The sequence below is a fragment of the Mustela nigripes genome, chromosome 3 (genome assembly GCF_022355385.1).
Source record: "Mustela nigripes isolate SB6536 chromosome 3, MUSNIG.SB6536, whole genome shotgun sequence".
NCBI classification, from domain to species: Eukaryota; Metazoa; Chordata; class Mammalia; order Carnivora; family Mustelidae; genus Mustela; species Mustela nigripes.
This window is the reverse complement of record NC_081559.1, coordinates 182,363,690-182,375,971: the sequence shown is the minus strand read 5'-3', so window position 1 is coordinate 182,375,971 and position 12,282 is coordinate 182,363,690. Positions and strand designations below refer to the sequence as shown.

At 43.5% G+C, this 12,282-nt stretch overlaps 2 protein-coding genes across 4 annotated transcripts in view; one reads left to right on the top strand and one right to left on the bottom strand.

Moving 5' to 3' along the window:
- NSMCE2 (NSE2 (MMS21) homolog, SMC5-SMC6 complex SUMO ligase) overlaps positions 1–6,355 on the bottom strand; it is a 212,874-nt gene extending 206,519 nt beyond the window's left edge. For both annotated transcript variants that reach the window (XM_059395153.1, XM_059395154.1), the window contains exons 1-2: positions 6,233–6,355; positions 2,546–2,716 (exon numbers count right to left, since the gene is read on the bottom strand). In XM_059395153.1, the coding sequence (XP_059251136.1) occupies positions 2,546–2,702 (157 nt within the window). In that variant the 5' untranslated portion in view covers positions 2,703–2,716; positions 6,233–6,355. The remainder of the gene's footprint in view (positions 1–2,545; positions 2,717–6,232) is intronic.
- A 64-nt stretch (positions 6,356–6,419) lies between these two features.
- WASHC5 (WASH complex subunit 5) overlaps positions 6,420–12,282 on the top strand; it is a 58,218-nt gene continuing 52,355 nt past the window's right edge. Inside the window, exons 1-2 of one of the 2 annotated variants that reach the window (XM_059395151.1) lie at positions 6,420–6,549; positions 11,832–12,141. In XM_059395151.1, coding sequence (XP_059251134.1) covers positions 11,956–12,141 — 186 coding nt within the window. In that variant the 5' untranslated portion in view covers positions 6,420–6,549; positions 11,832–11,955. Of the gene's footprint in view, positions 6,578–11,831; positions 12,142–12,282 lie in introns of both variants that reach the window. The other variant, XM_059395149.1, reaches the window with a different exon arrangement.

The following is a 12,282-nucleotide window of genomic DNA, read 5'->3' as shown; positions in this document are numbered from 1 at the left end:
ACCCAAAAGGTAAACAGGAAGGGTACCAATCTTACAAGGCTAAGAGGAAAAGGGAACAGTTCTGCTATGAAGGTGATTTATGGACTTTCACACACGCTCTTCTGCACTTTAATTTCCCCCAAGCCCTTCACTGCTGTCCAACAGCACAGTCAACTGGTTCAGACTCCAGTCTCTTCTCTTACGGCTGCAGATTTTATGATGACTTTTATCCAGGCCTCCTACCAAAGCTAAAGCCAAAGATCCGAAAATAGACTACAGATCAGGCTGGGAAGGGTCAGATCTAGAGAAGCTACCCACTAAACATTATGGGTGACTTCGCCTGCCAGCCACGAATGAACGACAGGCCTGGAATCGGATGTCCTGTGGTGAGGACGAGAAAGCTGGACAAAATATATGAGACAGCCGCTTTCAGACAGTGGGAACCAGGGAGAGCAGAACCGTGAGCCTCCCAGAAAGGGACAAACAAATTAGGTAAGTCCTGAATTCGCCTGCCTCCCTGCACGAGGGAAGAAGCAGCCAAGCAGAGAAGGAAAGTCTTGAAGGACCAAGGAGACAGAGACTGGAGTTCGGGGAAGCTAAGACAACAGGGGTTTTCAAGACAGAGCACCAAAAGGGAGCTACCACAAAGAGAGAGTGCTCTAGGATCTGCAGAGATCTCCTCCTCAATCCTAAACCACTGAGAAACAATTGCTGAGAGCTGTAAAGTGAACAATTCCCCGAACTTACACAGAACTGGGAGACATTCGAATTCCATCTGGCAGAGTGGAGCTATCTCACAGAACCCTCTGGGCAGTCAACAGAGATGCAGAAAGGCCAAGCTCCAGAAGCAGGTTAAAGTGGCCTTCAAATAAATTGACACTAACTTGACCCGCACTAACGAAGTTTAACAACCAGCCTGGAAAGGACTGGTGTAATCCACAAATTACTCTGATGCCTGCCAAAACAAACGCCATAACTCTTTATTGGTAGACAACAAAATCCAAACACTCAACAACATAAGACACACAATGTCCGTGGGAAGAAGGAACGACAGGAAAGACAGAATTAGCAGAGGAGGATATTAAAACAACTATTATAAATATGCTCCATATACTCCAGAATATAGAGGAAAACATGAACATAATAAGAGAATAGAAGATTCTATTTCATTCTTTTTTATGTCTACAGTTGAAAAATCCAGTGTCTGAAATTTAAAATTCATTGCGTAAAATTAACAACAGAGACTGTAGAAGACAAGACCCATGAACCTGAAGACATAGCCACAGACACTATTAAAACTGAAGCCAGACAGAAAAAAAATACCTAAAAAAAAAAAAAATCAATCAAGCCTTGGTGACTTACAGGACATTATCAAGCTGTCCAATATACATATAATTAGAGTCCCAGAAGAAGAGGATAGGGGAGGGACTATAAAAAACTATCTGAAGGGGCGCCTGGGTGGTTCAGTGGGTTAAAGCCTCTGCCCCGTATCGGGTTCTCTGCTCCACCGGCAGCCTGCTCCCCCCCACCCAACTGCCTGCCTCTCTGCCTATTTGTGAGCTCTCTCTGTCAAATAAATAAATAAAATCTTAAAAACAAAACAAAACAAAAAAAAACAACTATCTGAAGAAATAGTGGCAGGAGTGCCTGAGTGGCTCAGCTGGTTAAGCATCCAACTCTTGGTTTTGACTCAGGTCAGGATGTCAGGTTAGTGGGATGCAGCCCTGGGTAGGGCTCTGCACTCAGCATAGAATCTGCTTGAAATTCTTGCTCTCCCTCTGCCCCTTCCCCTGCCTGCACAGGATCTCTCTCTCTCTCTCTCTCTCAAAATAAGTTAGGAAAAAAAAAAAAGAAATAGTGGCAGAAATTTTTCTGAATTTGGTCAAAACTATAGGTCCACCAGTCCATAAGCTTAAGGAACACTAGACAGAAAAAACAAAATCACACAAAATCATATAACAATGAAATGGCTAAAAACCACATAAAATACTGTTGCTCCCCCGCCTCCATACATAAAGTTTAAAAAACCCTAATCCAAAGACAGCAAATTAACAGCTTTCCAAATCTTCTGATTGAAAAATGTTGATAAAGTTCATCAAACTCAATTTTTCTATTTTGGTAGAGGCCTTCCTGTGCCTGTACCCCTAACATAACCTTAGTCTGTCTACCAAGTAGTCAAGCATGAACAGAGTTAAACGAATGCAAAATAATTTTATTATAATTTTATATTAATGCATTTGCATACCTTACAGTTCACAAATGTCACACACTTTAGATTGTATGCTCCTTGAGATCAGGAACCTTCATGGTTCAGCCTGCAAAATTTCTAGTACGGTTTCTACTGGCACATAACTATCTGAAGACACATGAATGAGTCAAGCTCATTTTATCCTCAGTACATGGTTATGTGTTATGTAGAACAAGATGAGAAAACCGATGCCCAGAGGGAATCAACGACTGTCCCAGGAACACTTGAAAGGTGAGCAGTATCTCACATCCCGGGAGTGATTCCTCCATACAGGGTAATCCCAAAGTAGACACAAACGAAGTAACTTTTGTTACTTACTTTGAGTTTCCACTAGATCCAAGGCAACACTAGAAGCTGTATCCATTCCAGAGCTGATACAGGACTGGAAGTTTTTCAAAGAGGAAAGAGCAGATTCTATACCACTGAAGGATATAAAACCAGTTGAACCTGAACTTGAACTGGAACGTCCGGGCATCTTGAAGTTATTACCTAAGTTTTCAAACACAATGAAATAAGATTTAGGAGTCAGAATAATAATGTTACAGAAAAATAATACTGCTGTAAACGTCCACATGAATGTATCTAATAGCCCACAAATGCCACAGTATTATATACATTCTATATCCCTGGAGGGGACACCAAAGCATTGTGCTGTCATGTGGGCCACCAAAAACAGATGCACCCAATACATGGGGAAGCTAAGTGTTTTCATTTTTCAAAGGAGGGAGAATACTCTCTTTCAAAATATTCCCTGGTTCTCTGAAGAATTTAACAACAGCACAGTTCTCAACTGAAGGGGTGAGAAAAAGTAGACTACTTGTATGATGCATTTTTCTAAAAACTGAAAACAGTAATAATAAAATAGCTTAATAAGGAGAACTTCAAAACCTGTAATTTTTAACATGCCTGACATATGCATATTTAATTCTGAAAACTGTAAATATATAAATATAAATGAAAAACACCTGTTATATATAGACATTGTATATATTCCTGAAAGTCCTCTGGGTTCTAACAGATTTACATACTTGGTTAGATCCCAGATTCTGTCAGTAAAAGCAGAATTTATCTACATTACAAAGTATGGGGGCGATATGGAGTAAGGGTCAAGTATACAGCTTCTAGAATGAGACTATCTGAATTCAAAGCCTGATTTTCCCAGTTAAGTAACTGAATGACTTTAGGCAAATTATTTAACCTCTCAGTGTTTCATTTTTCCCTTCCTAAAATTGGAATCATGCAGTGCCCACCTCCAGGGTTACTGTGAGAACAGAATGAGATAAGGTGTATAATAAAACACTCAGAATAATGTCCAGCATGCGGAAGCAAGTATTAACATCAACTTCATCATTATAACCCGATAAGCAAGAATACGGAGTAGGGGCGCATGGGTGGCTCAGTGGGTTAAGCCTCTGCCTTCGGCTCAGGTCATGACCCCAGGGTCTTAGGATCGAGCCCCACATCGGGCTCTCTGCTCAGCAGGGAACCTGCTTCCCTTCCTCTTGCCTCTCTGCCTACTTGTGATCTTTGTCTGTCAAATAAATAAAATCTTTGAAAAATTAAAAAAAAAAAAAAGAATACGGAGTAGTGCTTGAAAGAATGGACACTGAACAGAGAAGCTTGGAAATCCGGTCTCATCCATACCTTTTATAATTGCACGTCGCTGTTTAAGTTGCTTACCTTCTCTATCTTCAGTCTGCTCTGGTGTAAAAGGAAATAATCGTATCTATTTCACAGCATTATTGAGGATAAATTAAATGTAGTTTTCTAAAACTTGTCTGATCTTAAGAATCAGTTGAAATGCTTATTAAAAATATAAATTTATATATAGGACTATCTCAGACTTACTGAACCAAAGTCCCTGGTGGACACTCCGAGGAAACCTGTATTTTTATGAACTGCCCCCAGGTGATTCTTGAAATCAAACAAGTATGGAAAACACTGAGATCATTGCATCTCCCCCCAGATTTTATGTTGAGAGCCTAACCCCCATTATGATTGTAATTAGAAATGAGGCCTTTGGGAGATAATTAGGTTTAGATGCCCTGAGGCTAGAGCCCTCAGGAAAGGATTAGTGTCCTTATTAGGAGAGGAAGAGACACCCCAGTTCTCTCCACCACGTGAGGACATAGCAAGAAGAGGGGTGACTGAAAACCAGAAAGAGGGCCCTTATCAGCATCCAACCATCCTAGCTCCCCAATCTCTGACTTCTAGTCTCAAAAGTGTGAAAATAAATTTCTGTTGTTTAAGCCACTAGTCTACACTGTTTTTTAACAGCAGTTAGAGTTGACAAAACACATGATGTATATAAGGAATAATATAATCCAGGCTAAGTGGGAGTGTCTACCACATAGAAGCTATCTTCATTATGTGCAAGCAAAATTCACATTACTCTAATGCAACTCTACATTTGCAGAGACTTGGGCAAAAACTTCCTTCTGTAACTCTGGAGTATTTCCAGGGAGAAGATTCAGAATGAGAAGCAAAGGGAATACATGGAGTAGACCCACTCTTCCCTCTTTCTCCCACTAAGTACAGTTAAGTACATAATTCACAGGACACCCCCCCTTCCCCAAAGAATCATCTTGCCCAAAATGTCAATGATGGGGTGGTTGAGAAACCTTGGGTTTAAATCAACCTCCTCTTGGAGCCTTCCCCAGTAACAATAAACTCTTTGTTCCCTGTACCTATAGTTTCCAAGAAAGTTTAAAACAGGGCTTCCTGAGTTTTTCCCCAAGCATGTTATTTTGCCTCCACTAACAGGTCTTGTCTTTGGCCATTCTGGCTGCTGTAACGAAACACCAGACTAGGTAGCTTATTTATAAACAACAGAAATTTCTCTCTCACAGTTCTGAAGGCTGGAAAGTCCAAGACCAAGGTGCCAAAAAGGTCAAGGTCTGGTGAAGGCCCTCTTCCTGGTTCAGAGGCCCCATGCCTTCTCACTCTTTGTCTTCCTTCACACAGTAGAAGGTGCAAGGGAGCTTTGAGGAGCCTCTTTTACAAAGGCACTAATTCCATTCAGGAGGGCTCCACCCTCTTGACCTAAGCACCTCTCAAAGGCCCCACATCCAAATACCATCACACTGATACTAGCATCTCAACATATGAATGAGGGAAGCCGAAAGCCACACATTCTCAGACCCCAGCAGGTCTAAGATGGGCTTCAGGCAGGAGCCGTCAGTTATTACGGTTTCCCTCTCTCATCTTTCTGCACAGCACAGTGATAGGCAAAGAGCAAACAATTTACACACATTCTGCTGAATCTCCTTCAAATCACAGGGGCCTGTACAAGTCCAGGCAAAGCTGTCTCCTTCTTCGAGATGCAAGGATCCGTCTTTCTTTATGAAACCTTCTCTTACCCATATATGCAATAGCTTGCTCCCTCCCCCATGCTACTACTCTCCCTCTCTCTCCCTTACACACACACACACACACTTCTTTATAAAACTCAGTAAAACTCATCACAATCATTTGTTCACATGACTGGCCGTCACTCTTCACCCAGCTTATACTAGAACTCTGACACGTTCCACAGCAGACAGCTCCCCACACAAAACAGGCAATCGGTAAAGAACTGAGGGGAGTCACCACAGTAACAGCGACCACCTTTCCGAGGTCCTCTCCAGTGCGCCATAACCTGCTGCCTGGCCCTTCACTCTTATTGTCGCTAAGGTTCTCAACCATTTCTAGAAGAGAAAAGGGAAACTGAGGCCCAGAGAGCTTATTTGAACGACCTGTCCGAGGCGCAGCTTTTGAAGACAGCTCAAACCACATTACCCTGCATCAATAATTCGTGAACTTCCCCCCACTCGGATCGAAGGATGGAGAGATGACGCCTCAGGAAGGGAGGCAGCCTGCCCGAGCCTCCCTGCTCGACGTGCAAAGAGCCAGGCAGGACCACAGCCCAGGCGGACAGACCCCAGCTGAGGGCACCCGCGGAGAGTCCGAGAGGGAGGAGACACTTCCCGCCACCCTCGCCGTCGCCACCCCGAGCTTCTGCCTTACCTGGACGCCCGACCCAGCTCGGTCTCGCTGCACCCGGACTGTCCACACCGGACCCCAACTGCTTCCTCAACTCCCTTCCCCAGTCGCTGAAACTGCGAGCGCGGGCTCGGGCGTCATCAGCCGTCGCCCGCCAGCGGTCACATGACGCCCCGCCCCGCTCTCCGGCCCTCTGGTCATGTGACCGCCAGGGGAGCCAGAGGCGGAAGCCGGGGTCCCGCCGGCTGGCGATCCGGGGCTGCGGAGAGAGGGGTACCCGTGCGGAGAGGGAGGGGTCGGGACCCGGGTGCCGACCTCGCCCGCGATCGACGGCCGCACAGGTGCGTACTGGCGCGGCCCGGGTGACAGGTGAGTTGGGGCGGGATGCGCTCTGCGTTCCGTCCCTCTGCCCCTCCCCAGCCCCGGGCAGGGCCGCGCGGGCCGGAGGGACGTGTGTGGCGTGGGGTGCCGTCTGGATGCAGAGCCTGGTTGGGAGGACTGAGGGGCCTCCGATGGCGGGGCTGCAGTCCAGGCTCTCCACCTCCACGTAGGTGGAAATGATTTTCCACGCTGTCTGGGCGGCTTTGGGAAGTGATACTCAGCTGCTTGGCCCGCATCTGATCATTCCATGTTCTTAGGAGCCGTGCTGGGTAGACATTGTTATTCCTGCATTCTCTGTGGAGAAAACGGAGCGGTTGGCGAGGGGCTTTAGAGTCTGAGGGACCTGAGTTTGAATTCTAGTTCTGCCGTCGGCTGTGCTTTTGAGCAAGTCATTGTTCCCTCTGTGCACCTTAATTCCCTCACCTGTGTCATGCTGGTGCCAAAGTTCTCTGCATTTCGGAAAATAGTTCCGAGGGTCCTGACTGGTGTAAGGGACGGTTGAAAGCATAAACCAAGTCACGGAGCCCGTAATGGAGCCGGATTTCCCGATTCCAGGTGCACGGAGTTTCCTCCAACATAAGTGATGGGGTCGTGAGAAGGGACGGAGAGGTGTTTCTGCCTCTCCCCACAACCAGGAGCACCTTCTGTTTTTCCATCTCCTGTCTTTTCCTGGATTTATGAATGGGACTAGAGTGATCAGGCTTGTTTCAGAACTTTTCTGGAAGAGAGTTGTCAGTCACTTTTATCTTGATAAACAACCATTACATTTTGTTCCTGATAATGGATAAGTGGAGACCAGTGCTTCCTTCTTTATGGAACTGAGGTTTTATGAAAGGATAAAAATAGACCTATCTTCTTTTGTCCTCTGAGTAGGGCACACAGTGGTTTGTCCCAGGGCAATTTAATTTCCTTCAGATTTCAGTTCTGTACTTACTGGGTAATTGGCAGATGATGCCGTGCTGCATTCTTGAAAGATGTTCTCCTTTGTCTAGGCTTATTTTCCAAACTGCAAACCACAGCTCCATACCAAATTCTTTAAAATAAGTTGTGGCTGCTTTTGGGGGTGCCTTGTAAAAGAAAAGTAGGCAATTGAGTAGGCTCTCTGATTTCATTTCATGCCAAGTAGTAACACCGTCTGTATGGAGAAAAACTGGTCTTTATGAATTTTCTTCATCTCTAGAACCAAGAGAACCACTAAATGGAAGATTTAATATAGGTTCTCCTATAGTGTTTTTCTGCACCTCATTCTAGAGTGATTTTTTTTTTTAAATCTCAACTAAGTCTTAGCACCTTCTATAAAGCCACCAAATTCTGAGATCACTGCCACACCATTAGACATCTTTAGTGTTGGTTCTTAGGTTCTGTTCTTTACGGCAAGTTTTTAAACCAGCAGTGGGGTATCTACCAAATACTCTGACCAAATAATATTTTGAATGTTGCCTACAGTGTAAGGGTTTTAAGAATTAAAATAAGCGGTAAACAAAAGTCTTGACCTATGTCATTATTCCAGGCCTAAGCGAACCTGACAGTCTGCATGCAGGTGCTGAGTGTATCTGTTCATCCTTTTTTGGGGGGGTGGTAGGGGAAGGAGTCAGGTAATGTTATTTTGCTTTAAGGTATTTTCTCCATGGTCCCAGTGTCTATCCTGTATTGAGATCCAAAATCTGGTAGCAGTGACCAATTAAACATAGCTTGCTCGTCTTACAAGTGTGTCCTGGAGTTTCATCCTGCTTAGGCCTGGGTCTTCAGAGGACTTCAGTGACTTTTTTTTTCCCATTTGTCATTATTTTCCCCCTTCCCTTGTATCACTTTCTCAGCCAGACCATTCCAGTGCAAAAAATGGGATGAAATTGGGGTGCCTGGCTGGCTCAGACAGTAGAGCATGTGGTTTTTGACCTCAGGGTGAGTTTGAACCCCACTCTGGGGGTAGAGTTTACTTTAAAAAAAAAATGGAATGAAAAAAATGAAATTATCTGAAATTCAGTGTGTTAAAGATCAGTTTGGCTTAACAAGTAAATATCATGAGAAAATGAAAGGACTTGTTAATAATTTATGCCTTAATGTGTACTAAAGGATACCCTCATGAGACAAAGTTCTAGACAACCGTAGTGGCTTCTCAGCATTCCCTGCTCTTGGACTAACCCCATCCACCTCCTCTGATCTGCACGTCTGTCCTTTGTTCACTCTGCACTAGCCACATCAGCCACTTGGCTGTTCCTTAAGCACATTGAACACATGGCTGACCTGGGGCTTTTGCATTTACTTGTAAACCTGCTTGGAATGCCCTTCTTCCTGATGATTACCGATTGTAAAATAGCAAACTACCCCAAAACCTAGAGGCTTAAGACAAAAAGAAAAAAAAAAAAGAAAATATGTATTGGCTTATAGTTTCTGTGGTCAGAAATCGGTGATGTGGTTTAGCTAGGTGCCTTTGGCTCAGGGGCTCTTGGGAGGTTTAGTCTGGCTGTGAATAGAAGCTGCCATCTTATCTGTAGGCTCAGCTGGGGTTCTGAGGGGGGGTCCGTGTTCAAGCTCATTCAAGTGGTTGTTGGCAGGCCTCTCACTCTCTCATCACTGGGCTCTCTCACAACATGACAGCTTCCTTCCTCCAGAACAAACAAACTAGGGAGGATGCCCCAGCCAGAAGTCACCATTTTTTGGTGATCTAATCTCAGAAGTTGTATCTTTCTTATCTGCCTTATTCTGTTCCTTAGGAGTCAGTAAGTCACACTCAAGGAAAGGGGCCCACCCAGGGCATGAACAAGGAGGTGGAGGTCATCAGGGATTGCCCTAGGGGCTGCTCACCACACTCAAATCCCCTTCCTGCTTGCTTCCTCATTTCCTTCTAGTCCCTGCTCAAATATCTGACCAGACAGGCTTTGACAAACTTTGTAAAACAGCCCACACTCCATTTCTTTATCATGCAGTTCTTCACAGCAGTGATCACAGCCTGATACATAATGCATTTATTTATTATCTCTGCCCCACTCCCAGTAGTATGTAGGCTTTATGCGAGCAAGAATTTAGTTCTGTTCACTGCAGTATCCTCAGGTCCTAAAACCATGCTTGACACCTGGTGCATATTTGTTGAATGGATGAGTCTATGTCAAAGCTTCCACCTGTTAGAATCCAAAAGGCAACTAGCAGTAGATAACCCACAAAAATAGTTCATTTTACAAGGATCGCAGAGGTCGGTAGTGCCACAGTTGAATCAGCAAGTCAAGAACATTAACAAGAATTTAGATTCTTTCTCTTCTTCCAAACCACCACCAGCAGGTTTTTGCCTTTTTTTCTTTTAGGCTTGTCACCCCGTAACCTTGCCTTGTCAGGCAAGATGTGTTCATTGGACCACATTCAAAGGCAAGAAAGAGAGGGCTTAGCCAAAGGAAAAAGAGGAATTTCTCTTCATGCTTCTTCCCTTGTACCAAGAGGAAAAAGAATACATTTCCCATAAGGCCTACCATAGACTTCTTACATCTCATTGGCCGAAATTGAGTCACATGTCTAACCTACTTTCAGGGGCTTTGGGAAAATAAGGACCCACTTGTTTCCTCCTCTATAGGAAGAAAGGAAAAGGCGGGAGGACGTTCTTGTTGGAGAGCCAACAACCTCCCAGTAAATTAAAACATTCCTAAGTATTGAATCAATAATAAGAGACTTACAGAAGAGAGAAAGAAAACCTTTAAGGATTATACAAAGCTTCCAGGTACTAGATAACTATAGTAGGTAGCTCAACATGAGCAAACTTTGAACATATGTGACAGGGGTTGGGGAATGTTTTGCTAGGACTGCAGAGGAAGCGCCCCTCCTGTCAAAAAAGTCTTTCCACATCTGGTTTTGTGTGCAATGAAATCCTCATTATTTCATTGTTCCCTATTTGAGTCCCTGCAGCTGGATTACATATGAACATAAAAGTTGGCATTGATATAAAAATTGAAATGAGTTGACCACTTAGAATCTTATTTCTTCTTACTAAGATATTTGTGTCCTAAAGGGTCTAGTAGGTTGAATTCCTATATTTTTGTTGGTCAGTCTTCTTAATGTCATGTTGATAGAACACAGTACCAGTACAAAATTCAAGTGCAAATCCTGAGAAGTACACAGGCCTTCATGAAGCTGAAAAATAATTGAGGTTTCCCTGAAGTTGACCACAGTGACCTAGCTAAATTAACAGTTAGAGGAGAGAAATACAAAAAAAGATGATGACAAAATGAACATTTCCAAAGATAATGATTTGAAAAAGAATTGGGAGAAGACTTTGGGAAAGTGAATGCTATCTTGAACATTTTTTTACAAAAATTATCTTTTTCTAAGATCGTGCTATGAGAGTCAACCATGGAGTAAAAGATACTGTATTATCAAAGTCACAATTTGGTGAAATCAACTTTTGACTCATTTTTGGTTTTTTCCTTGAATTAGAATATATTTTACCCTAAATTTTGTTATGTGTGAAACTTACTTTCATAAGTTTTAATGGTACCATTCCGAGATACCTTTCTAATCAAAACTTTTCCACAGCTTAGCCCAAAATATTTGCCCTTACTTTAAAGTCACTCAGTAGTATTCCTTGGGCGTATGTTAGCCTCCTCTACCTGACATATGAGAAAAACATTTTTAAAAGTTGTTCTCTTTCCTAATTCTGGTGGATCTGAAGACATAATTCTCTTTTTCCAAAGGTAAAACAAGTGTAAGCAAAGGTAGAACAACTCCTGCAAGGAAAACGTAATGATCAGTGCCCAGTTTAGGGCACATTGGTAGCACAAATGCTCAGTGGGTCCTCTCAAGCTCAGGGATCAGCTTCATCAGGTCTTTTCTCATGGAGAGAAGTGGATAAGGGATCAAGAAAGAGGCTGAGTGTACATTGAGCAAAGTCCCTCAACATGGAAAAGTAGAAGAGTGGAGGATAAATGCCCTCCCCTCATATCGGAACTCATTCTTTTTTTTTTTTTTTTTTAACAATTAATTATTTGAGAGAGAGAGCATGAGCTGAGGGTGGCGGACAGGGAAGGGAGAAGGAAAAGCAGACTCCCCGCTGAGCAGGGAGCCCGATGTGGGGCTCGATCCCAGGACCCTGGCATCATGACTTGAGCCGAAGGCAGGCACTTACCTGACTGAGTCACCCAGGCACCCCTCTTGTTTGTTTTAATTTCTCTTAAGTGGGTTAGGGAGGAAAATCTTACGGATATGTTACACGCACTCCCTTTACAAATAGAGGTTTTTATACTTTTCTTTTGGGATACAGGTTTTTTAATGGAGCAGCCAATTGTCAACAGACCTGGATTTATCTCGTGATTTATAGACGCCAGCTCTGAGCCCGTGAAACATTCCTACCAGCCAGGCCCTGAATAGAGTACATCCTCCCCATCATGTTGGACTTTCTAGCTGAGAACAACCTCTGTGGCCAGGCAATCCTCAGGATTGTTTCCTGTGGCAACGCCATCATTGCTGAACTTTTGAGGCTTTCTGAGTTTATTCCCGCTGTGTTCAGATACAGAGACCGAGCCGATCAACAGAAATATGGAGATATCATATTTGATTTCAGCTATTTTAAGGTAATCTTCCTCCATCGCATTTTTACCACCATATTGTCTATAAAAGCATGCTTTCCCTGGGAATCATGAGATACTGAAAGGTGAAGTAATTATGGAGAAAGAGTTAAAGAGGAAAGCTTTTTTTTTTTTTTTTTTTTTTTT